Below are 25,985 nucleotides of genomic sequence, written 5' to 3' on the forward strand. Positions count from 1 at the left end.
AATGTTAGACACAGAAAGCAGAACTCCAGCCGTTTTCTACCAGCAATGTTTCCATCATACTGATCAGTTCTGACCAAAATGTTGTTAGTTTCCTTTCTCATATGTGACCTAAACTTTGCCTTACTTTCCCCTTTTAGAACAAGCATCTATTAAACCATCAACTATGAGACGTTGCTAGAAAGAGAACATACCGTCCTGCACAATGCAGTTTTGCTCTGCTATCCACTTCCTGTCCGACAGCTGTGACAGCTGTAATGAAGCAGCCTAATGCTGGTCAAATGTACAGCTCTCTAAACACGGATGTCACATAATTAAAGGGGAATTTTCAGTATTTTAAACCTGATCCCTGTTTTAGCCATATTTTGGGGTCTAAATTACTTATAGGTACAAAAAGTTCTGGGAATGCTTCAGTGGATTATTTCAGCCGGTAGCTCAAACAGGCTGTAATGGCTGCAACGTAATCCTTGGGAAAAAATGTGCCTAAGTAGGTCCATTAAAAGTCCTTTTCATGTCAACAGGCTCAGATTGTTATTCTAAGTGTCTGAAAACATCACAGACAGGATCCCTACAGAGATAGACCTCTTCAAAGCCACCAAACACCATTCACAAAAACTGTATATTTACCTTGCTGGTCTGCCGCCGCTTTGATCGCTTAGCTTGTTTGAGTTACTCTAATATTGTGTTGGATCTAAAATTACCATTTAAAAACCCAAAGTCACACAATAACACAAACTATCTTATGAGTGAGGCAGTGGTAAACCAGTGAGTCCCGTGTTCAGCAAGCTAAAAGTACTGACTCTGGTACTTTTGAAGAGAGTGATGTAACGACAAAACATCTTAATCTTACTCTTTGCACCATCTTTCACGGCTGAAAAAACTCACTGGAGCAAATCCCAAACTTCCAAAAGTCTTCCTATTACTCATGTAGACCCCAAAATATGTAAAAAGAGTTTAAGTTTGAGCAACATTTGGGTGAAAACCAGCTACAGTGTTGCTCTAAAAGGAATCATCAAATGAGCTTTGGATCAGAACAGACCGGTACGATGACAAAACAAGCTTACAGGTTTCCTTATGACGATGGCTTCATGTTTTTATGGCGCTAACCAGCTCAGCGCTGCGACTACAGTCCCACTGTGTGTGTGATTTGAGTGTTAGCTGCCATTGGTGATAATGACAGAGGTGCCTTTGTGTCCTGGGGTCTGCTCTGCTGGCATGCGAAGGTGAGGGGTCATATCATAGTGGGTGGGGCCTGTGCTGGCGGAGGTGCAGTAGCCCCGGAGGCTCTCTGGGTCATAGAGGTGCTCCAGAGTGTAGCCTGTCAGGGAGTAGGCTGTATGCTTGTCCAAGTAGGGTCGTGGATGGGTATGGGAGGGGTAAAGGGCTGGTGCCGGGGTGGGGGAAGCCGAGCACGGGCCGGGCCGACCAAACGGGTGGTGTAATGGCAAAGAAAGGGGGGACATGTCTGTCTGGAGGTAGTCTTTGGGCTTGTGGAGGCGCTCAGATCCTGGACTACTGAGCCTAGAAACAGGTACAGGGCTCGGCGCAGGGCTGGCCACCTGACTGACTCCTCGACATACCACAGTCTGTAGTGGCAGAGGCCCTTGAGTGTAATCGGGACTTAAGCATGGTCCAGGGCCCTTGGGCAGTCCATTGGCTGGCCCCAGAGGGGCATCCAGAAGGCCCTTGCGTAGCTGAAGCCGATTTTCTTCCTCCTTGATCATCTGCTGTGTGGCTCGGATCAGAGTCTCGATCTTGCTGGGTTGCTGGGGGCTGCAGCGGTAGTGGTCAGCTTGGTACCGATCCCCTGAGTCACTGGCTGAGCCTCCGTCTGGAGAGCTGACAACGCTGTCCTCGTCCCAGTGGCCCCTTCCTGCAGGGGGTACAATGAACAACCATTATTCCTGTTGGCTTCCACAAGAACCTCTAACACACTTGATGCTAGTTACATGGCACAGCAACTCATATGTGATTAAGAAAGTAAGGCCCTTGTACTTTTACTTAGTGGTGGCTTTTCAGAATGCAAATGTTAGGGTATAGTCCACACAATGTGATAGTGAGATGATTTATCTGAATGCATGTTACAATGATCCAATTTCATACTTCTTTGCATCATCATCAAACTAGGGTATTTAAAAGGTTAAAATGTTGGCATGAATATTTGCAGAGATATGGTCTTCTCTCCCTGCAGTGGTACCTGGTTTGACCTCCTTAAGCTGCAATAACTTCAGCCAAACACTTGAACACTGGGGCATTCAGAGTATGTTGCAGGATGCTGGTAAAACAGTGTTTTTGAAAAGGAGGCATTGAGGTGTTCTCGGGGTATGCAGTTGACCTGCAATCCTCAGTCAAATAATGATCTCAAAAAAGTGTGCAAGTACCCACAGCTGGTGTCCTCTAGAGTTTGCTGATACAATCCAAAATGTATAGTTGTGTAAATGAATGCAAACAGCCTGAGGCATGATGCTGCAACCACCGTGCTTAATAGTTTGGATTAGGTTCTTATTCCGAAATGCAATGTTTAAATTTTGCGAAACAAGTTCCCTCTTATTTGAACCAAAAGTTATATTTTGGACTCAATCATCAAAAAAGAATAGACAGTCTAATTAACCATGTAGTCACTTCCTTGGAAAGAAGTGGCTTTGTCCTTGCTTTCCTGCTGTACACACCCTTCTTCTGTACTGGTCTAATGGTGGATTCGTGCCAATGTGAGGACTTTTTTCCATGAGATTCTCTTGGGGTGACTTTTGCTGAACAACCACTCATGGGGAGAGTTATAATAGTAAATAGACTGCACTTTAATCGGGCCTTTCTAGTCATCTGACCATTTAAAATGCTTTAAAATACGTCAAAATGTATCTATTCACACACTGATTACAGAGGCTGACACGTAACAATTTGGGGTTCAATATCTTGACAATTGTCTGCCAATCTTCTGACTGGTGAATGACTTACTCTGTCTCCTGAGCCACAGCAGACCCTGGGTTAGAGTACCTGGTATTCCCAGCTGGTCTCCCATTCAAGTACTAACCAGACCTGACCCATTAAGCTTTCAAGATCAGATCTTAGGACCAGCTGATCCTTGTTCAATGGTTATTTCAATGAAACCCTTCCCAAATTTGGTGTCCAAACTTTGATTATCTGCTACTACCACAAAGATCACAATGGCTCCACACGGGCCCTGTTTAAACTGTTTAAATGGTTTGGTAAGCCTTTTCCAGCCTGGTGATAGAGACTCTCCTCTGATAGAGGCATGGCACACTTCCACAAACCTATGTGATGAAGACCAGACCATGATCGTAACGATCCAGGTTTTTTATTCTTGCAACAGGGCCGGTACTGCTAAACTCTCAGCTCATTGTCATGGCATTGATTCTAAAACCTGACTTCAAATAACTCCTTAAAATGAATTTATAATCCAAGAGGTTCAAAACTAAATGTTGGGTTACGGGTAGTTATTGTATAATTTGTTTAACCGGGCCCTCTTTATCTATCGATATGACTGAATGAATATAAATATGTGATACATTTATGCTGAATTACTTAACATTCTAAAGGGTTCACCAAATCTTTAGCTGCACAGTAGTTTTGTCTCTACAGTGAACGCAGCCCAGCTCTTGGTGCTCACCATGGTAGCTGTGGATGGCTGTAATGTGTGGCATGCTGCTGTCATATCCCTCGTGGTTCTCCAAGGAGCTCTTGCTCAGTGGAAGGATGGACCGGCCGGTGCCCCACCAAGCATCCCTGCCAGACGGAGGAGCTCCTAGAAAATATCGCCCCGCCTCACATCGACCCCTCTCACAGCTTTGACCTTGACCGTGAGCGTGGACGTGTGTGTAGCCGTCACTGGTGGCGTGATGCTGCTCTTCAGACAAGCCGTAGCAGAGTGTTCGTGGATCTGAGAACTGCCTGTACACACAGGAGGCATCTGGTCCTTCACTGTGCTCCAACAGCTGAGGGGAGGCTGAGTCGGTGAGGGGGCTACTGCCCCACGGACTGTCCTGGTCAGACTCTGACCGATCTGCCTGGAAACTAGGATACTGCAGAGACATGTGGGAAGAAGGAGAAGAACAGAGATTTTACAAAATCTCTAAATTAGATAGTACATCCTCTTGGAGTCAAATTGTGTAGTATGAAATCAGAAAAGTAGCTATGAATTGCTGACTATATTTGTGGATGTTTGACATGAACCTTTAGGTATAAGTAAACCAAGCAACAGTTGAAGACATCAGAGCCACTGTTTGGAGCACTAACATAGTACAAAGAATCCTGTTGTCTAAAAGGATCATTCTCTGCTGTTTAAACTTTTGCAACTTTTTAGATTTGGCCATTGTTTCTTTTTCCTCAAGGCCTTTTGACTTTTAGTTGAGAGTCACAGTTTGGATAGTGACCGAAAAACAAGTGTGATAGAAAGAGAAACTGGTAAAGACCCCCGGCTGTGAAAAGAACCATGAACTTTGCTGTTATCTGGTGAGCACCTTGACCATTAGGTAGGGATGTAGTCAAGAAGAACCAAACCAAAACAGGTTTATGACTAAGACCAGGACAAGACCAAGGCACTGAGGGATTTAGACCCTGCCAAGAAGGCGACCAACTTTAGCTCAAGTAAGTATAATGTAACTTCATATACAATAGCTACATAGAATGACATTGTCTCATTATGGCCAGAAAAAGCTTAGGAACAATGATTTTCAACCACACGCCCTGTACCCTCAGTCTCCTCCCCTCTACATTAGCATCTATCAGTATATAGTAAGACAACTAAATTAGGTATAGCTTGCAGTTTATATCCATTAATAGCAAGATTTCAGTTTAATAATGACTCTAGTTATTGGTTGCATTTAAAGCAGGACGTTTTGCATCCGAACACAGTAATAATATTAATTTGACAATGCACAGGGAATGTACTGATATTCCTGCAGATGGTCTGCCTTGTTATAAAGTCCCACTTGTCAGAGGCCAAGGCAAGTCCAAGTAAAAATGTGGACTTTTAAAAGAAAAGACTGAGACCTTCAAATGGTCTTCAGACTGGTCTTGACACCAAGACTAAGCCTAAATACTACAGCACTACCACTACTGAGATTTTACACCAAGTACAAGTAGCTTTTCACATCTACTTCTATACACTCACATTTACTTTTGCAGCCAGTGGAGTCGTCCCCCACTGGCCATTACTTTGGCTTCACTATTCAGATGTGGAGGCTACGTCCACTGGCTATATTCAATCCATGAGTAAGACATTAAATTCTCACCTGTGTGTATGGCGAGAGTCTAGCTTTGGTCTTGGTCCGGGATATTCTGCTCTTGGGAGTTCTGCAGGTCTCTGCGAGGCTGCTGGCGTTGCTGCTGCCGTAGGGAAAAGAGGCCTTGGATGTGGCCTGGTCCAGAGACAGCTGGAGGCCTTTATACTCTGTCTCCCTGAAGACACAAGCATAAATTCCATGTGGTGCATATTATTTACTGTTGTTGTTTTGTCATAGTATTAATACGGTCCATAATTACACAAGGAGAGATCCCAGTCCCTGGAAAGGCTGTTTATTAAAGAGCTCAAAGAGCCCATGCGTACCTCTGTGTTTGATTTTCTCTAGGTGCAAAAACCCATTAACATCTGTTTAGCAATTAGAGCCTCATCGTTGTGCTGAGAGAGGCGGCATGCAGAGAGATGTGTGTTTGTGTTTCTGTGTGTATGTGTGAGTGTGTGTGTGTGACTGCCAGGAGGGCTGTTGGGATGCTTGTTTTACCAGAAGGATTGCAGCAAGGCCTTCAACAAACACTCTACAGAGGGAAAGCTGTCCAATCAAATACACCAGGAGATTAAAGGCTATGTCTGGCTAAATCAGGCCCATAGGAGAAGCTTGGACATCTCACTTCTGGGAAATGGGAATTGATTTCCTCGCTAAAGTGTTCTACAGATCTCGCCACGGATGATGAATCAAGTTTGAGACAACAGAAAACCTGGACAGGGTTTACTTTAGACAAATAGTGATCCATCATCCGCGCATATCTCCCCTCGTCTCCATCTCTCTCCACACAAACAAACTCTTACAAGCAGACACGTTTCAGAGGATTTGCATCACATTTGTTCTTATACAGCAGTTAATATCAGATCTTTGTTCAGCTGTAAAAGAAAAACTTGAAACAAAAGATGCAAATGGTGTTTTTTGTGATTGACATATTATAAGACTGCAACTAAAGATTACCTTCATTGATGATTAATCTGCAGATTATTTTCCCACCTAATTAACGAGTCATCAATGAACGAAACTTAAAAAGATGGGAAACGGATGTTTAAAACCAAAACCAAACCATGGCCATATTTTAACACGTTTTGGGGTCTAAATGACTCATAGGTACAAAAAATGGCAAGATTGTAACAGCCGGCAGCCATGGAACAGGCTGTAATGACTGAAGTCTTATCCTTGGTGGCACATGTGCCTGAACAGGCTCACATTGTTCTTCTAAGTGTCTGACATTAAAGAAAGGATCCCAACAGAGAGAGACATTTTTATTAAAGAGTAAAATGCTGTATTTAAACCTGAAACAGCTGTTATGTTGCTCTTTGCAAAGCCGCCAGAGTACCAGAGAACAGTACTGTACTTTGCTGGTTAACCAATGCAAAGACTGGTTGATTGGTAGGTTTGTTAGTGTGTGTTACACCAATATTGAGTTGGATTCGAGCTAACCATTTAAAATAATTAAAGTTACACAACAACACAAACAAACCAACTGATCATGGCAGTAGTAAACCAGCAACTGCTGTGTTCTGCAAGGTAAAATTACTGTTTTTGTCAATGGAGTCTGGTGTCTCAGAAGAGAGTGATGTAACGTCTGTTTGTGGTTAAAAACAATCATCTTCCTCTGTAACAAAAAGGTCTATCTCTGTAGGGATCCTTTCTGTAATGTTGTCACACACTTAGAATAACAATCTGAGCCTGTCAGTGACAAAAAAAAAGAACTTTTATTGATTGACGCATTTGTAGATTTTGTAGCTGTCATTAAAGAAATCGACTGGAGTATTTCCAAAAGTTTTTGTACCTGTTAGTCATGTAGACCACAAAATATGTCAAAAATATGGCCCAGGTTTTAAAGATACCATACCGTATTTTAAACACCACCCTTTAACCATGAGGAAATAGTGAATCATGTCATCACAGTTTCCCAGAGCACAAAGTCAAGTCTAAAGTAGCTTTTTTCGTCCAAACACCAGGCCCTTACCAAAACCTGACTATAATAAAGGACGGAAAAAAGCAGCAAATCATCAGTGCAAAAGCAGGATTCTGGACGTGTTAGCATATCTGCTCGGAAAATAACAATTGATCGATTATCCAAAATATTTGCTCAAGATTTTTCAGTCAATCAACAAAGCTTTTCAGCTCTAGCCTCTTATGTTTGTCACTTTTGCATGACAAACTTGAAAGTACCTTTCAGGTCCATATATTCACTTATTTCAGACACCTGGAGAACTCACAAAGACACAGAGACAATTTATTTACTGTGTCTTTTCTTCTCCAAGCTTTATTTGCTCTAAACCTGCAGCTGGAACGCCACAGTTTGCCTGTTTGGGATCCATCCATCCACCCATCCATCCACCCATACATCCATCCCTACATACACCCATCCATCCATCCATCCACCATCCATCCATCCACCCATACATACACCCATCCATCCATCCATCCATCCATCCATCCATCCATCCACCCATACATACATCCATCCATCCATCCATCCATCCATCCACCCATACATACACCCATCCATCCATCTATCCATCTAAGGAACTTGAAAGCATCATCTGAAACACGTTCCTCTTTAACTGCTGCTACGAGCACAGCTTGATTAATTCCCCCTTTCTTGACATGAACCTTATTGGTCAATACTTAGTGTTCAGATTAAGGTTGTATGGTATACATGACATTTACATTTATCACATTTAGGTTTAATGAAAGTACCTGTCATCATGAAAGAACACTCACAAATGCCTCTGTGTGAATAACATCATTATGTCTTACACATGATCTGATCACATCGTTGCTTTGAAATTAAATTTAAAAAAAAAAAAGTTGCTGAACTGAAATATTGTCAATTAGGCCTTAAAAAAATGATTGATGCTATTTTATAGGCGTGTGCCAACCACCCATACTGTTACAATATCAGACTCAAATGTGGTTCCATTGTAATGAAGAAGAGTGCACAGTTATGGCAACCTACTTTAGAGCCCAAAAACAAGGAGAGGTTTGTTTTAATCCTGTGTTTGTGAAGCAGTTTATAACCAAGTGTTTTAAGTGCTTTATAAATAAAGCTTTACTTACAAAACTGTTGTTGTTCTCAATTAAACAGAGAGGGTCAGAGTGTGAGATAGCAGAGAGACGAGAAGTGATTTGCAGACAGCGTAACTGTTGTGAGTAAAGATGGTGTTACATGCTTCTGCAGCAGTCATGCCTTTATTCAGACGGTTGCTAAATCACTGTCAGGCCGTGGTAGCAGTGGCAGGTTCAGAGGTTATCAGAGCTGAACACACAGTGTGAGTTCACATGCAGGTGAAGTGGCCTTATCACCAGGCTGGATACACCACAGCTACCAGGTTAAACAGCTCCACACAAAAGAGCCTCACTTCCACCGTCACTGTGTGTCTCAGTTCATACAGTGTCTGAAAAAGGTTTACAAAAGCAGAACAAGCAGGGAAATAAGGCTTCACTCACCGCACAGCAAGCTGGAGCCCATAAACACTCATCAAATTTACAGCCAATCAATTAAAAGGCCGTAAACACAAATCTGTTGTGGGTTTGATGGAGGAGGTGGAGGAAATGTGTGTCAAGCTGTTCTCTGCATGCAGCCAGCCTCGGTGTGTAATGGAGGCTTTTATAGGCCTGATTCACTCACACGCTCACTCGTACATCTGTGAAATATGCACATCAGGGGTCATAAAATAAAAAGGTAATGGGAAGTAAACAGTATCTTTCATAAGAGTGAGGATCATGCAGGTACAGTTTGTTTTCAGAGGAAGAAAGTGAAGAAGCAGCTTGTAATGTGCAGGATAAAGGCCCTGCAGCGCCTGTCTCTGTTTATACACTCTGCAGGCTGAGCTGCCAGTCTTAGATAAACTGTACCAGGTGACTGAAAGAGAGGCCACCACAGGTAACAGCCAACACATGAGCACGCTTAACAAACTCAGTAACAAAGGGCTCAGACATGCTGGCATACAAGATAGAGCAGGAATGTCTGCTACAAGGTAGAAAGAGCTGGAAACTTCCTGTTCCCCTTACAGAAATCATTCCACAATCACATTTATTTTGTTTCAGCCGAAAACTAGAAAAAAGCAGAATTTGACTTTACAAACTTTCTCCATCCTGATTCTGCAAACTCGGCTTCAACAAACATATTTCCAATTAACCTGCAGTTAATTGCTTCACAGCAACTGTTTACGTAAATCTCTAGTACCAACACTCATTATCTTATCAAAGCAGGGAGTGACAGCACAACAGAGATCTGAGCCAACCCTCTCTGCCCCGAGCTGCCAGACACCACGCACATCTGACTGACAGCTGTCCTCTACTGCATCAAGAAGTGCACCAGGACATATCTTTAGGAGTAATCTATTACCTTTAGTTTAAATTAATGTTCTGCAGTGATTAAAACAACAAGATTTGAAGAAAAAGGGGACATAAATATGATGTTGCTTTTTGTGGCACAAAGTCGACACATCAGGGGAATGCAACTTGTTGTTAAAAATCACAAGGCAAAGACAGACATCCACTTTAATTCAGTAAAACCAGTTTCACTAAAGAGCAGAGAAGTCAGCTCACCAAACTAACCAGCCTCAGCCTGATCTCCACACACACCTGCTAAGTAGCATTAGCTACCCAGCTGGTAAGGACATACTCTATTCTCTTGTAATCAGAGACAAGTCCTTTCAGTTTCTCTTAAACCAACCAAAAGATAACCAGAGCAGCATTGATGAAGGCAGATACTCACGTGAGAACATAGTTGACACTGACGATGCAGTGAGGTCTGGATGAGCGGCTGTTGTGTACAATCGTTGCATAACTCTGCACCCAGACCCAGCCGCCGTGCTTGGCCAGGAAACGGTAATACTTGGTGGTGACTTGACCTTTCACTAGCACTGCAAGACGGAGAGAGGGGAGAGGAATCACAGAACATGATTACTGAGGGAGTAATTATAAATAAACTTCAGCATATATGAGAATACATTACAGTTTCTTTGTTGTCTACAAACGTGTAAATTAGTGGTGCAACGATTAGTCGACATTGTAGACAGACATCGATGACAAAATAAGTTGCCAGTGTTTGATAATTAGTTGGTTTCGTCATTGCACGTGTTTTTCATGCTGTGCGTAGACATAACATCGAGCTGAGTTGCTGAGGTGTGAGTCATCTTGCATCCTTACTATCTCTGCAGTTGTCCATGCCAATGCAAAACCATCACGTCCTAAAACTTCACGTCGCTAATGTGCGAGCATCTGAAGAGAAGGTACGTCGGACTTGTTCAGTGGGTGTATTTTTCGTATCAGCATTGTGTCTGTCGTTGGTTTTAAATCGACAAAAGCTTGATTTTGGATTTTATTTCGACTATCAAAATAGTCTTAAGTTGCATACTCATAGTCTCAGAAGACTGCAAGCAAATCCAAAGCACTGACTTCAAATATGCAAGGTCAAATCCGCAGTCATGGTTTTACGGCATATAAAAAAACTACTTATGAATTAATGTAAACTTAGAGTGTGTGTGTGTGTGCCTGGGTGTGTGTGTGTGTGTGTGGGGGGGGGGAGAGAATTTGTAGGAAGGTAAAACAAACCTAACTCACACAAGTGATGAGCACAGCGCAGGTGGAAGGAGTCACAGCTGTGGACGTGATGATACAGAGTCTTCTCTATCAGATCCTGAGGTTCATATCCTGTCAGCTCTGCAACCCTGAAAAACACACACACACCGGAGACACATGCAAACACACACACATGTCAGGGTTCATCAAAGGCCTTACCAGCAAGCACACACTCACAAACAAACCCACACAGAGTGGAAGATCTAACAAATCAACGGTTGCACACTCCACATGCATACAGCCTGTATCACACACACTGTTTGCAGGTGGACACACACACTGAGACACACGGGACGCACCGAGAGTCGAGGAAGATGAGCTTCATGTCCAGGCTGGCTCTGAACATGAACATGTTGCTGTGCAGTTTGATCTCAGTGACGGCGCTGGGCGGCAGCGAGTGACCGACGGCCACCAGCCCCACGTTCTGATAGCAGCCGTCAAACGGAGACATGTCCAGGCTGTACTGACGGATCTTCAGGTAGCCGCTGCAGTGGATCACCTGGGCCAGGAGTGAACACGTGGATACACAATGAAAGTTTAACAAGAGTACAACTTTACTTCAAGTGTAATTCTGGTATTTTTTTTACCTGTGCCCTGTTTTTTAATTAACCAAAAAGGGTTGTTGGATTGCTTGCCCAACACCACCAGACTCCATTGAGAAAAGACAATCTTTTTACCTCGCAGGACACAGGAGTTGCTTGTTCACCGCTACCTCCGTTGGTTAGTTTGTTTGTGTTATTGTGTGACATTGGTGTTATTTCAGCTCTAACAATAATTTTGGTTACACATTATAACACAAATAAAGCATCTAATCGAAGCAGCGGTAGATAAGCAACCACCATGTCCTGGGAGGTAAAAATACTGTTTTTATCAATGGAGTCTGGTGACTTAGAAGAGAGCAATGTAGCTATCAGTTTTGTCTTCTATCTCCATAGGGATCCAAAACTCTTTGGACCTGTTAGTGATTTAGACCCCAAAATATGCGTCACAATAGACTTTAAAGTAGCAGAAATTCCCCTTTAAATACAGTGCAAACATTTAGGGCACCCATTAGAGATGTGCAGTACTTCTGAGCATTTATCACACATTAATAAAGATAATTAAAAAAATATTCACTATAAGGTTTCTAATATTACTTATTTAATGGACATTTTTTATTAATTTATATGACCTCATATTGACCAGAACATGTTTTTTTCTACCCCAGTGATGATATAAAATAAAGACCGTTAACAGCACAGCTTTGTACCTTGTATCCTCCACAGGTGAGACCAGCGTTTCTTTTAGCGAGGACACATTTCATCCTCAGAAAGAAGGAGCGCTCCATCTCATATTCTGCAGAGATTTAAATAAACACAACTTAGTGCTGCTGTATGATGAGTTATTTACAGTCTAACATGCCTGTTGCTGTTGATTACCGTGGACAAAGTGTGAGTGGTAAGGCTGGTGTGCGGTGAGGACGGCCGTCATTTCATCGTGGTCTGCTGGGTGGATGTATTCATAGATGCTGTTTCCCGTCAGCTCTACCTGTACAAATGAACATTCATCTCAGCACTGTGACTCATCAGACCACACACACAGACACCTGAGGAGGTCACATACAGTGTGTTCACACCAACCTGCGACAGGCCCAAGTGGACTGATGCTGTTTCTGATATGTACATTATTTTCCCATCTGGAGCGACCACGAAGATGAAGCCGTCTAATGTCTGAAGGAAACAGGAAAATAAGTTATTTAATATTATGTACCAAGAAATAACTTCCCTTTGAACAATATGTAAACACAAGTGCACCACATCATTTTATAGCAGTAAACTAAACTTACAATTGCTGCAACACTATGCAAACTATCGATTTAAGAACGGCATGAATGATGTATAAAGGGAAATTTGATATTTTAACAACATAGCCCTCTGTTTAGATATTCCTGGGTCTAAATATGTTTGTTTTGGAGTTTTGGCAAAGAGAAAACTTTCTCAAGTCGGTTGCTTTAGCCAAAAGCTGTGAAGCAGGCTGTATTACATGCAGTGTAAGGCTAGTTGAGTGCTATATAAATGCAGTAAATTTACCACATGGTTATTTTATTCATAAGCAATTTCTCAATAAAGTTTAGGAAGTGTAATCTGGTAACAAACATAATATAAGCGTAGATATACTGTGGTAAAAAACTATAGTTCCAGCCCTTCTTCCTCCCCCCTATTGCTATATGTTTTGGTGAGTAAATGACACATAGGGGCAAAAAGGCACCTGTGGAACGGGTAGCTGACAGGCTCAGAGTGTTATTCTAAGTGTGTGACAACATTACAGAAAGGATCCCTACAGAGATAGACCTTTTTGTTGGAGGAAGATGATTTTTTTAACCACAAACAGACATTACATCGCTCTCAGCAATTTTACTGGGCAAGTCGCTGGTTGCTGGTCTATCACTGCCTTGACCGGTTACTTTTATTCATATCATTGTGTGTCACACATGTATGTAGTTGGATCTGAACCAATCATTTAAACATCAAAGTCGCAACACAAACGATCTAACTGATAAAGGCAGAGGTAGATCAGTATCTCTCTTGTTGAGTCTGGTGGCTTTGACAAGAGCTATCTTACTGCTGTGTTCAGTTGAAAAAGGAGCTTATTATAAGAAAAACATCCTCTCTGGATCAACAAGTCCCACAGCTGACTGGGTGACAATCTGAGCAGTAATTGTTGAAATATGTAATTTTAAGAGAAAAGTATTATAATCATGTAAGGACTGATATTTAAACAAGCTCTGGCACTAATAAAATGAAAGAACAACAGTTGCTGTATGTCCTCACTGTGAAACTTAAAATCTGACAGGCTCAGAGTGTTATTCTAAGTGTCTAACAGCATTACAGAAAGGATCCCTACAGAGATAGACCTTTTTGTTACAGAGGAAGATGATTTTTTTAATCACAGACACACGTTACATCGCTCTCTGCAGAACATGGGAGTTGGTGGTCTAATGCTGCCATGATTAGTTATTTGTTTGAGTTAAAAAATGACCCGGATTATCTTAATGAAACCAATTAAAGGCCAACACTTTACTCCCTCTGACTACTCTGCAGATTTGTTTGAAACCTTGTCGCCCACGTGGTCTTATTCTGCTACTGTCTTCCTGTGTAATAGCAGACCTGCAGTCCTGCAGCCCTGCAGCCTGCTCCATTGTGTAGCAGCTGATGTGAGAGGGGCTGCAGGACAGACTGAGGCTCCGTGCGTGACCAGGAATGTGTTCAGCTCATTTCACTCTTGAAGCAACAAGAATGGAGGCAGTGGGAGGCAGATGGCAGCAGCCACTAAAGCACACAGACACACACAGGCTAACGATGGCTGAATAATTTTTACAATAATAATAATAATAAAGTAGTTTAATTTCTTCATTCTTACATGATGTGGTTTTCCATTTAAGAGACCTTGTGGCCTGTCAGTCTGTTTTCATTTTTGAAAGTGTTAATATTCACAATAAACCACAGTATACCTGTAAGAGATGGGAGCCGAGCTCCTGGCTGACTCCATCCAGAGAGCTGCTGCGGCTCACGTGACCCCAGGACTCCCCCAGACCTGACGAAAAAAATCACACACACAAGACATGATATAAAAACAAGAAATACAGATATATATTTTACAATAAAAGCAGAGAGGAAATAAAATATATAAGGACACGATTCTACAGTTCAGCCTGTATATCCAGAGATTAATAATCTCAGTCTATAGACAGAGTCCAGACAGTTATTCCTTTATCTTTTAGTAGGCCTACACATTTACAGAAAAGGGGTGTTCACACATTTAACGGCCTCATGTGATCAGAAAAACAGAAATATCACGATGACAAAAGCATTAAAAACAAATACAAGTCTCCACTGTGAGCACAGTATTTTCCGCAGAGGATAATGTGGATAAATTGCAGCCTACAGTTTGCACAGCTCGGCCTCGTTCTGCAGCCTGCAGCTCCTAAAATACACCAAACCTAAAATTAGACCCGGATCAAACTTTTCCCGGATCGTTGCAGAAGTTGTAGCGTGAAGTTATTTTCCCAGCAGCAGTAAAAAATAACATTTCAGCGGGTGTGAGGAGGCGCAGAGCAAACAGGATCTCCGCAGCATTGACATGCAAATCCCGCTCTGCAGAGTAAACAGGCAGCATGCGGGGATCACAGCGCCCCGCAGCCCGCACGCTTCATACGGAGCTCATGGACTCCACGTCTGTATTAAACGACACAATCTAATTACCCCGAAAATACCCACAACTGAATGCAAATATTCACCGGCTTCCACTTCATATCACTGATAATCAAATATAGAGAGATGGGCTTTAAATCTGTTGTTGCAGCAGCAAACAGGCGGTGAGACAGTCGCAGAAATTATCGCAAAATCTGTGATTAAATGAGGTTCAGTAGTTCATTCGGCGCAATAAACACCGCGTTAGTGAATAAAGCTTTACAATATCAGGGGCTTCTATACGCTCCCATTTGTCCTCATTAATAATAATAATAATACAATAATAAAAAGAGCTTAATTTTTGTGACAATCCCTCCTGATTACATGAAAAATAAAATAAAAACAGAAAATGACAATATAATAAATATAATGACTTCATCGAGCTCTATCGTCGATTACAGTGCATGAAAACTGCACAAACTGAAGCTGTACAAAATACAAACACAAAGAAATATATGAAACTCTCACACAGGATGATAGAAATGTTAATAAATAATAAAAATGTATTCCCTCAGACCCACGAACAGCTCCATCTGAGGCCGTTTTCTAAGAGGGGCGATTGGTCTAATCTTAAATGATCTGTAATGTCCTAATTATTGTATCGAAGTTTGTTTTGTGTTGTTTTTCTCTGTTTATTGCTGAGTTGTTGTTTTTTACTGTTTGTTGTGTATTTGTAGATTTAAAAGGACGCGTAGGGACCGGCAGTGCAGATTAGTTTACAGGCTATATGCTGTGTGTTCATCGGTTTATATGCTACATTCATATACAAACGACTAATAAATAAATGAATAAATAGCCTACCCATAGACGTAAATGATAAGAGAGGTTCGTCACTGCGGGAGTTCCACGTGCTCACCTGCTTTATAGCCGTGCAGGGCTTTTATTGTGAAAAGCACAGAAAGTGACGTATACAGCCTTTCACAACTTATTTTATTTCATCAAACAAACCCGATATGATACTCACTAATTATTTTTGTTAGCCCGTTTTATTCATTTTAAGACCACACAATGACTTCCGGGCTGAGCAGCTCGACTGCAGTATGGTACCGTGTAATTATCGTTATTTTACGCAGTGCTTCTCCTCCTTTTACAGCTCGTTAACCCTTAAAACATCACGCTTATTCGTCAGCGCACGTGAAGACGTGAGTTTAAAGAAACAAACAGCGGTTGTTTTCCTTCACTTGAAGCTTTGAGAAAGTCCGCAGTGATCATGAGAAAGAGAATAAAACAACACTATAATAATTATATGTCTTTGTTTTGAATCATCTTGTGACCCAACAGATTCATCGATTTGAAATCTAAAAATTATTATTCAATATTCCAACAATAAAATTACAATTACAATAGAAAAGAAATCACAAGGAATCCATTTGGAAGACGAACAATAATTATAAATTGCATCATATTATTCCAGTCTTTAAAGTGTCCACAATGATTCATTAAAACGTCGCTGAAGTTTCGACACATTATGGAGCACAAGAAGAGCAACGAGAAAAAGGAACATCAGGAACAGCCTCAAAATAATCATATATATAATATTGATATAGATAGCCTAAATAATAATAAAAAGTAAAAGCAAATTCAGATCGTGTGTATAGAACATAAGTCCTTAATCATTCTTTTGACGGTGAAAAGTTAGAAATGTATCTCAGCCAATCAGAGCTGAGCAAAGAAAAAAAACCTGGAAATTAAAACTACAAAAGAAGTAAGAAAAGAAACATTCTCATAATTTGCCATTAAACACAAACACGCAGCGTACTTTACAACAAGAGAAGAAGAAGAAGAGAAGAAGAAGAAGAGAAGACGTCACCAGGAGAAGAAAGCTGAGTGAAATCCAGTAAGTGGAACTGGAGTTGTGATTTTTATTGTCCAACAACATCACACATTGTTATCCTGATCCTCGCTGCCTTCACTTTGCTGTGACTCTGGGATATCCGAGCTACTGTGGGTTATAAATACTCTGTAATCAGATTAAATCTCTGTGACTCACAGTAAACAAGATAAAAACATCTGTTAATTCAGCACATAACAATAAAAGTGTTTTTAGCCTCCCTGTTAGTTAAAATCTCATTGGGGGCTTTGGGTGTTGAGAATTCAGTGAGATATTTGTGGTGTGGGGTGTCATGTAATTTAAGACAACATGGCTGAGGTCAAAGGTCATCCTACTGACCACTCTGAGGGCCATAAATAAAAGTGACCCCCTCCAGTCGGAGACAGAATGAACAAATCCTCCTAAATGAAGAACACTTTCAGCCTTTCTTCTAACACTCATGCAAAATCCTCTCAGACTTCTTCTCTGGCTCTATAATCACGTGTGTGTGCGTGTGTGTGTGTGTGTGTGTGTGTGTGTAAGCAGGCCTGTTCTTCAAAGCAGCAGAGGTGATTTAATGGGGAAAACACAGCAGAGCTCAGGCTGCAGTCGGAGGACGGAGCAGTAGAAGCCTGCAGGAGACAGATTGTCTCTTGAATAATTCACTAACGCGCCGATGTTACTGCACATGTGAAACAGTGCCGAGTGACTGACAGCAGACTCCCCCTGCAGCCTGCGAGCTGTGCTGTGCAGAGAGTAGAAGTGTTTTTGGTCTTTTTCATGCAAAGCGCTCCTCAATAACCCAACAAAGCAATGATACAATAATGCAATATGTGGCACTGCTCCCTGCCTCTGCATTATTCCACTAACTCCTGATTTTACAGAAAACATTTCAGGCTCATGTTGCAGTTTTAAGGAATCCCTAGCGCTTAAATGAGAAGACGTTCCTCTGCTGGGAGATAGACCAGATGAATAACCAGGATTATTTAAAGCAGGATATACGTCAGCGCTGAGTGTGATCAGTCTTCACTTCTGGACTCGACCACAGTTTCACCGGCCGGATGAAGCTGATGACTGATAATCTGATTCTACTAACTTTGAACTGATGAGAGCTTGATTGGCCATTAGCTTACTTTCGTATATATTTTGTTATTCTAAGCACTGTTTCTATTCATTTAACTCTTATACACTTTATATTTCATATCTCACTAATATTTATTTTTTGTGTGTCTCTTATTTAGTCATCTTGCAGCAGACTGACACAAGACTTTTCTTCTGGATTATTAAAGTTTGATATAATCTTATTAAATAATAACAGAACGGGTCTGGACTCCTTTTTTTGGTGGTAAAAAACATGGAAAAAAGATCTCTTATTTTAAGTCACTTGATCGTGTATATTTTTGGACATAACAACGTTATTGTTTATGTAGTATCGCTTGTTTACTCTTTTTAGTCTGACTGAAACTTAAATGAGGATTTCAGCCAACCTGCATTTTGCTTTATGCCAAGTTTTAATAATAATTTGTTGTAATTGTCTATATTTTTAAGATGCAGTCATGGAAATAGATAAAAACACAGAGGCTGATAAAAGGTGGGTTTGATGAGAGAATAATCTCTGCCCCACAGTTTGATGACCTCTAAACTGATTTTTAACTGATTTTTTAAACAACTCTGCTTAAATGGAAATTGTTGAAAATGTTAGCAGCCAATAATAACAAGCTCATGACCGCACATCACAGCTGCACTCACACAGAACGTGACTGGCTGCTTTGTCTGACAGTGATTGTGTCACGTTAGGATATAAATAATCAATAAAGTGCAATTTTCGGCAAAGATCTCATAAAGAGGGTTTTTATCCCATTAATATCACCTGCATCATTAACCCTTTGTTTTTCCTATTGTGCTGTATGTATCTTTCTTTTTGCAGCCTCTATGTTCTGTGTCGCTCCACCTTCCTGCACCGCCGCCTGCTTCACTGTTACAAGAAGCTCCATATGTTGGGGGATCAGACGTGCACATCATACTAATATCCGCAGCTCTGCAGCAGTCACGCACGATGGATGGAGCCTCATCTCAGCTAATCTGCTGGCAGGGGCCGCCAGGGGCCCCCGGAGAGAAACCACACCGCTGCAGGCCGGAGGCGCGCGGACACACGGAGGGAGGATAATCATCCTGGCTGAATCTTATTGACACTCATCAGCTCAGAAAAATGTGTTCTGTTAAAACTGATCTTACTGAGACTTAGGAAATTATATTTAAATCAGAGCAATTAGGACGCACGTAATACTACAAAGAAATAAAGTCTTATTCAAAGCGCGCGCGCGTCTTCTTCCGTTTTATGCGCCTTTAGATGATTTTCTTTGGAAACGCTCAAACTAATAAATGAAGAACACGTGAAGAAGACAGTGACAACTAATTAAAAAACTTTTAAACGCAGATTTAAAAACAACTGAATAGTTATTCAGCTATTTGAAATTACTTTCAATGTATGAAAAATGTGGGGGGAAAGCCGATGAGTTTTCAAAATGTGTTGCCAAAGGAAATTAGATTTACTACCTCTGTAATGTGACAATTTATAAAGAGAAAAATATGACTTAGAAAAAAACAAAAACATCAAAGTAATAAATAATCATTAAATAAAACAAATCAGGATAACAAATTGAAATGTAACTACTTCTCTTATTGGCTCAGGCCTTACTTACAGGTTAAAACCGGAAGTCAAATATTGATAAGAACCATTATTACACTAATAGGAAAATAAAATAACTTGTTTGTTCGATGGCTATAATATTTTAATACAATACTCTAACTGTTCTAACTGATATTATGTTCACGTGTTCATATATAACCTATTAATTTGTTTTCCTTTTTATTTTTTAAATGTTTATGTCACCTTCCGGAAAGACGATCCTCATCTTCAGGTAGCTGGTTGTGAGCCGGATGATGGACGCCTTGTCCAGCTGGGAGGTGATGGCGGAGGGCAGCGGCAGCAGTTTGGCCAGTTCATAAAATTCACTGTTTTCTTTTTCCCGCCGAGTCCGGGCCGCGTTTTTAGATTTCTCCTTCATGTTTCACGTCTCTGCTTCACCGACTCTCGGTCCGGCTGCCGTCACTCTCTGCCCGGCTGTCTCATAGCATCATACCGGAGCTCCACACGGTAAGTCTCCTCCTCCGCTCGGCCTAAAATCCACAGCTGCACGCGCGTGGACACATTCCCATATTTCCAGCTGTTCCTGAGGTTATCGACGAGCAGGATGCGGCTTAATTCCTGGATTGTTTTTAAAGGACTATTTGAGCGTTTTGGTCAGCCCACTGGAGGGCTCACCGCGCACTTGGATCCATCACACCTGATGTTAAAGGTAGTTTAGGAACAGCTGGAGACATTAGGCCCTGTAAGAGGAACAAGATAATCAGACAGACCTTAAAATCGGGTGAGGAATCTTTAGTCTCTGTCTATAAATCGAACCGCGAGAGAACGTCAAACCATCAGGACACTTGTTTGAATCTTTAGGCAGGAATTAGGTGGTTAAATCACAGTAAAAAACAAATCTATAACGGACATGTTTATTAGCTTACCTCATCGTAGATACAAACGACTCTTTGCTAAACTGACGCCTGTTGGGCTAAAAACCGTCCGAACAGAATCTCCATAAAGTCAAGCTTTCGCATATGTTCCCTTCTGTGTGATTTTGTAGATAGTAGCAACTCTCATAGCCTCCAAAGTGCTGCAGGCTTCAAGACCCGCCCACTGAAGGCATCCGTGTTCCTATTGGACGATTAGATATGCCGCTCACGTTACCATTGGTTACTCTGAACAATGACGCGCTGTCAGAGAAACGGGGATTGGTTGGGGGAAATGTTCACCTCTGGCCCAAACTGGAAGAAAAATCACTCAGAGCACTCTTTTCTAGAAACATTAAAGCAGAACTCCCTTAAAGATAAGTCCGCTTTAAGGATTTATTTTCTGTCAATAAATACATATATTCATTAAAGATTGTTTTTATGTAATTTAATTCTACGTTTGAGATGCTCTTTCATTCGGCACATATAACAGACTATCTAGCATTATTCACCATAACGTGCTTTCAGTTTTTAGCATTGTAATTAATGGCTAATGCCGCCATGTCCATTTAAAATGTGCGTTAATAGTTAGCAGTGTGTTTTAATTTGAGGCACAAACATAAAAGTTTTACCAGCAAATTATAACAATTTTCATTAAGAACTTTTAAGTCATGAGCTATAGGTCTACAGTCTGGGGATTTCTGCTGTAAGAAATGCCCGTTTTTTGAATGGAGTTTGGCATAAATAATGCATAATTGTTTCCTTGTTCAGACAGGGCCTCTCTAACCTTTGCAGAGAAAAGAAGACTAGATCTTGAACATATTCCAACATGTTGATGTTTTATTTGTGAGACATATCGTGTATGGCTTATACGATGCGCGTGGTCAATGTTGTCGTAACGCACTTACACACATATATATATAAATGAATAAATAGCCCTAAATAACAAAACTGAAATTGATTAATAACGTTTGAAAATGAAAAGCCAAATGTTTATTTGTATTTTATAATTAGTTTTTAATCTTATCCGGACTGGAAAGTTAAAAAGTAAGACTGAAACACGAATATTTTTTTATGATTAGTACAGAAGAATGTCTCGGTAACTTTTTCTGACATATATACCAGACTAATAAGAAGTAGGCCATAATTCTGTATGCTCGTTATAAAACAAATCTTTTATTGATGTATAACTGCACAGAGCCCCTTCAAGGAAATATGGATGTTTTATTTGATAGCCCATTTTTGATATATATAACATTAATGTCAATGTCTTTATATTCTACAATGCTTTTTCTTTTTTTTTTACAGTGACTGTATTTGATAAATGTGACCATAAGGGATTATGAACTCAATAATTCACCATATTATTGGAGGTTTTTTAAAATCGTTTTTATGCTGTTGGAGCCAACTTCAGGGCCAGGCTGCGTCTTTTCTTTTCGTTCTTTTCCAACACATGAAGCACAGGACGATGATGATGGTGGTGGTGATGATAATGGCAGAACGAGCACACCTCTCCCTCTCTCTCTCTACCCGGTGCTGGAGCCGGTGGTGCGGCCGGTCGGTGGGATCCTGCGGTGGTGAGGAAATCACCCGGGTTGCTGGCGGCGCGCGGACTGGTGACGCTGCTTTCACCTTTTACTTCAACTCGAAATGTACTGCTGATTAGACTTCAACTGTGGGAAATATGACGACCGAAAATACTGCACGTGAGTCTACATGAAGTCCGGACTCAGATCTGCAGATCACAAGCTTATCGGCTACAGAACCCATTCTCTCCAAAGTTTCGCGATATCTTCTTCTGTGTTTCTGAGATATGATGATGAGTTATTCAGTTATTATATTTTTAACACTTTTTAAAATGAAGTTCCTCAGCATGCAGAAACATCATTGCTTGGAGTACAGCTGACATTTATCTGGATTTCCATTAACGGATATTGTAACAGAACATTGTAACAGTTTTAAACGTATCACAACCTGGAATATCAACCAGACAGAGCAGCACTGCTATGAGGCCCCAGCAGAGCCAGAGTACCATGTGAGGGGGCCCTCTTGTAACCCCTTATCCCCACACACACACACACACACACACACACACACACACACACACACACACACATACACACTTCCCCATTACTGTTGTGCCCAGAGCTCATGTATAAACAGCATGGAATAATATAAAACATACAGAAGCTGAAAAGGGCCAAATGTTAATATGATTTCTGAGTTTAAATTCTACATTTTTAAATATTTGTTCATGTGTTTGTTTTGTTCTGCAAATGAAGTCAGAATTCCTCAATTAAAGTTTTGTGAATAAACTCAGAACTCAAACCAAGTTTTCATATTGGACCCAAATCCTTTCTGTCAAAATAAACAAACTACATTTAGTCCCTAAAAGTGGGCGTCATGTTTCACTAGAGCAGGACTGTTTATGCAGTTTACCATGAAAGGGATTTACTGAAGTCTGTGTGTTTCCTGTTGATTTGATTAAAAAATATAACTTTAAATATTCACCAGTCAAACAAAGAATCAACTGACCGGGTCCAGCTGTGTTACTTTGTTTGACTACAGTGTGTGCTGCTTATTTATAAATTAATTGATGTTTAATTTAAATTCCCATGCAGTAAACTTGGGGTCATGTTTAATTCCATCAGAGTATTTTCAGGTCATTTTGGTTCACAAATATTTTTATCGGACAGCTGAAGAGATACAGGAAATGTGGGGAGTAGAGACATGCACCAAATGATCGGTAGCCCGGGAGTCCAATCTGCGATCAGTGCGTTGAGAACTGTAGGCTCTACAGGAAGCTGCTCAGACTGAGCCAAAGCAGCGTCCCATTTCGCTTCACATTTACATTTTTTTTTAAAAACAAGTTTGATGCATGAAATGTCTGCTGTATGAGGACGTAGCAGTCAGGATTTTAGAACCCACAAGTTTAAATTCTTCACAAAGTTTTTGACAAATTTCTGAAGGTTGAATAACAAACATAAAGTTTTATTATTTATTCTTTTATTCATTTAACTTTTTGCATACGTTTTTGCTCAAACAAAACTCTCCACACTGATATTTCATATCCCTTTTTCTAAATAACATACTTTGTCTTAAAATTGTCAAATTCTAAAAATTTTTGTCAATAATTCACCTTACAAATCTAATATAATATGTAGTAGTGATTTCCACTCCTCCTCAGTCAGTAAACGTCCAAAATGTACAGAAATATGAACTTATCTAACTGTGTTTATCTACGGAAGCCCTAAATGGACATGCACACTATTAGCCCGAGCTAGTTGACTTAGAATTTTGCATGGAAACCCGTTGCCTTAAACCGTTGAAGTTTTTACACAGTAAAACTAACGACAATTAGTTACAGAAATAAAGAACCTTAATTTGATGCAGCGACAAAACAAGCTTACATGAGTAGTCTTTTCTCAAAATCATTAGTTCACTTAAATTAAACACTATGTAAAATCATTTGTTAATAACAGTAATGTCTCTTCTTGTGATCTATTTAACCATGATTTCACTGTTCTTGTAGCAAATACATCGTACTAGAGAGGAAGGGAAGACCACAGTCCTACGACTCACTGTATTGTAGCAACTTGTTCAGTAAGAGAGAGACAGAAGGAGCTTTAGCAGTGTGTCAACCCTGTGATACCTCACGCTCCAGCTGACATTAATTCTTCATCATATTCATAAAGTACAGCTACTCTAATACAATGCAACGTTCCCCTCGGTCCTGGTGCAAACAAAGCCTAAAATAAAATGGCATTAAATAATGTTAAACAACATATTCTGCATGTACACACTACTGACAAAATAATAAGTTCATGTTTACAACATGAACATGTTCAGAACACACACAAAACCTAGACAAACTAGAAATCCAGTCCAGCACAAAGCATGATGGGACACGAGGCATGATCGGCCGCTGGAGCAGACTCCGCACACTGCACAGCCCAAGGACCACAGTCATTGGCCAAGACCTGTTGCTAGGCGGAAGTACGATTGAGCCCCTCCCCTCTCCTACAGAAACTTAACATGCTAATACCTCTTTCCCACCTAAATTTAGCGTGTTGACGCTGGTTTTTCACACCCGGGAACACCCACTTAAAAATGCCGATTGTCTCTGTTCCCATTGCCAGTGAAGTATCCTCCTGTCGGTCTCTTTTCTGCAGTGTCACCATCTGACGTCACAAATGCGCCGGAGACAGAGTTAGTAAACAGTGAAGATGTTACGGTGGTTAGGTCTTTATTGTATCTATACTCATTCAGTCTGTTTATCAAATGTGGAACGGGCAGAATTTGTAGCTGAGATGACAAGGAGTCGCAGAAGTTACCGACGGAGCATAGCATCGCGCCGGAAAGGGGGCGGGGATTAGCGTGTCAATAAGGTTTTGTGTCCATCAATGCCGATCGGAGCTGAGGCGATAATAACCGGGTCTGCTGCAGAGTCATTTGACCCGGGTCTGAATGCAGATTGTAAATTTTCCCTCTAAGCAAAAAAGCCAGGTGTTAGCGGGTGTTAGCGGGGAAAAGTGGCTTAAGTTATCTCTGCTTAACATGATTATTAAAATGTACATTTGAGACATAGCAACTAAGTAATTTGCTTTAGTAATGACAGTAAAGTCAACTCAGAAGTTTAATTATAAATCAAACCCGGGTGACAGTGCATCCATACATTTTATTTACTTTGTTTTCCCGTGATGACGAGTAATTTTCCGGTTGTTTTTCTCGAGATCGCGACTCATTTATCTCGAGATTACGACGCTGCTCCACTATAATGTCAGATGATCATAACTCGTATCTCCAGAGCTGCAAAACACAAAACAAACATAGAAACAGGCTAAACTGACCTCATCAGTGTGGGCGATGGCAGCATGGCATGTCCTGCTCTGTAATATCACAGTGAGCAGCCTGTTGGTCTGTTTTCTAGATCGACAGTTATCTCGAGATAACAAGATAAATAAGTCAAGGTTGCGAGAAAATTACCGGAAATTACTCATCATCACGGGAAAAATAAAAGAGTAAATAAAATGTATGGATGCATGTCCGCTTAGAGCTTCCATAGCTATCTGCCTATAATCATGTAATCATAATGTAACTCTTTGAAAGTAAAGAGTAAAAACATGTGATCCTGTCAAAGAGAGTCTTTGATTAAAAGCTCTGTAGTATAAAAACTGTTCATACAAACACTATCACACTCTGATAGCTTCTGTTTGATTATCAGGACTTTGGGATTCTGGAGTTCTTTTAAAAAAATAACTTTTGAACATTTCTATTAACTTTTGATGATCATTTGGGATTTTTCTTAGAGATACAGATCCTTCATTTGATTTCATCCCAAAAGAGTTAATAGGATTCTTAGTGTTACACAAAACATTTAATTAGAAGTATTTTTGGATATGTTTGGCTTTACAACCAACAACTTTACAAGCAAGCCTTGGGTTCGACTGTTGCCGTCTCAGAAGTGACCACATGTGGACGAGGGATGTAACAATCCAATGTTCCAATATCATTGATGCAAAATAAAAATGTTGATCCATATCTTTA

General features: G+C 40.7%; 1 protein-coding gene across 1 annotated transcript; it reads right to left on the bottom strand.

The window, feature by feature from the left end:
• Window positions 1-1,151: 1,151 nt before the first annotated feature.
• On the bottom strand, window positions 1,152-19,945 carry sim1a (SIM bHLH transcription factor 1a). Its single transcript, XM_069656836.1, has 11 exons — window positions 19,771-19,945; window positions 14,329-14,411; window positions 12,458-12,547; window positions 12,257-12,365; window positions 12,088-12,173; window positions 11,138-11,337; window positions 10,821-10,927; window positions 9,973-10,120; window positions 5,250-5,415; window positions 3,626-4,037; window positions 1,152-1,870 (listed from the first exon to the last, which is right to left on the bottom strand). Exons 1-11 carry the CDS (start codon window positions 19,943-19,945, stop codon window positions 1,152-1,154), a joined length of 2,295 nt encoding a protein of 764 aa, XP_069512937.1.
• Between the last annotated feature and the right edge of the window lie 6,040 nt (window positions 19,946-25,985).

This window comes from Semicossyphus pulcher, unplaced genomic scaffold (genome assembly GCF_022749685.1).
Source record: "Semicossyphus pulcher isolate SPU_LCO1_2020_fin unplaced genomic scaffold, fSemPul1.0.p SCAF_9, whole genome shotgun sequence".
In the NCBI taxonomy this organism is placed as follows: domain Eukaryota; kingdom Metazoa; phylum Chordata; class Actinopteri; order Labriformes; family Labridae; genus Semicossyphus; species Semicossyphus pulcher.

Bases quoted from the DNA above. Each gene is read 5' to 3' on its own strand.
- sim1a (XM_069656836.1), bottom strand. From the start codon at position 19,945: ATGAAGGAGAAATCTAAAAACGCGGCCCGGACTCGGCGGGAAAAAGAA. The intron at 12,548-14,328 runs GTATACTGTGGT...TGTTTCCTTCAG, and splicing joins TCGGCTCCCATCTCTTACAG to ACATTAGACGGCTTCATCTT. The intron at 1,871-3,625 runs GTGAGCACCAAG...TACCCCCTGCAG, and splicing joins AGCCATCCACAGCTACCATG to GAAGGGGCCACTGGGACGAG.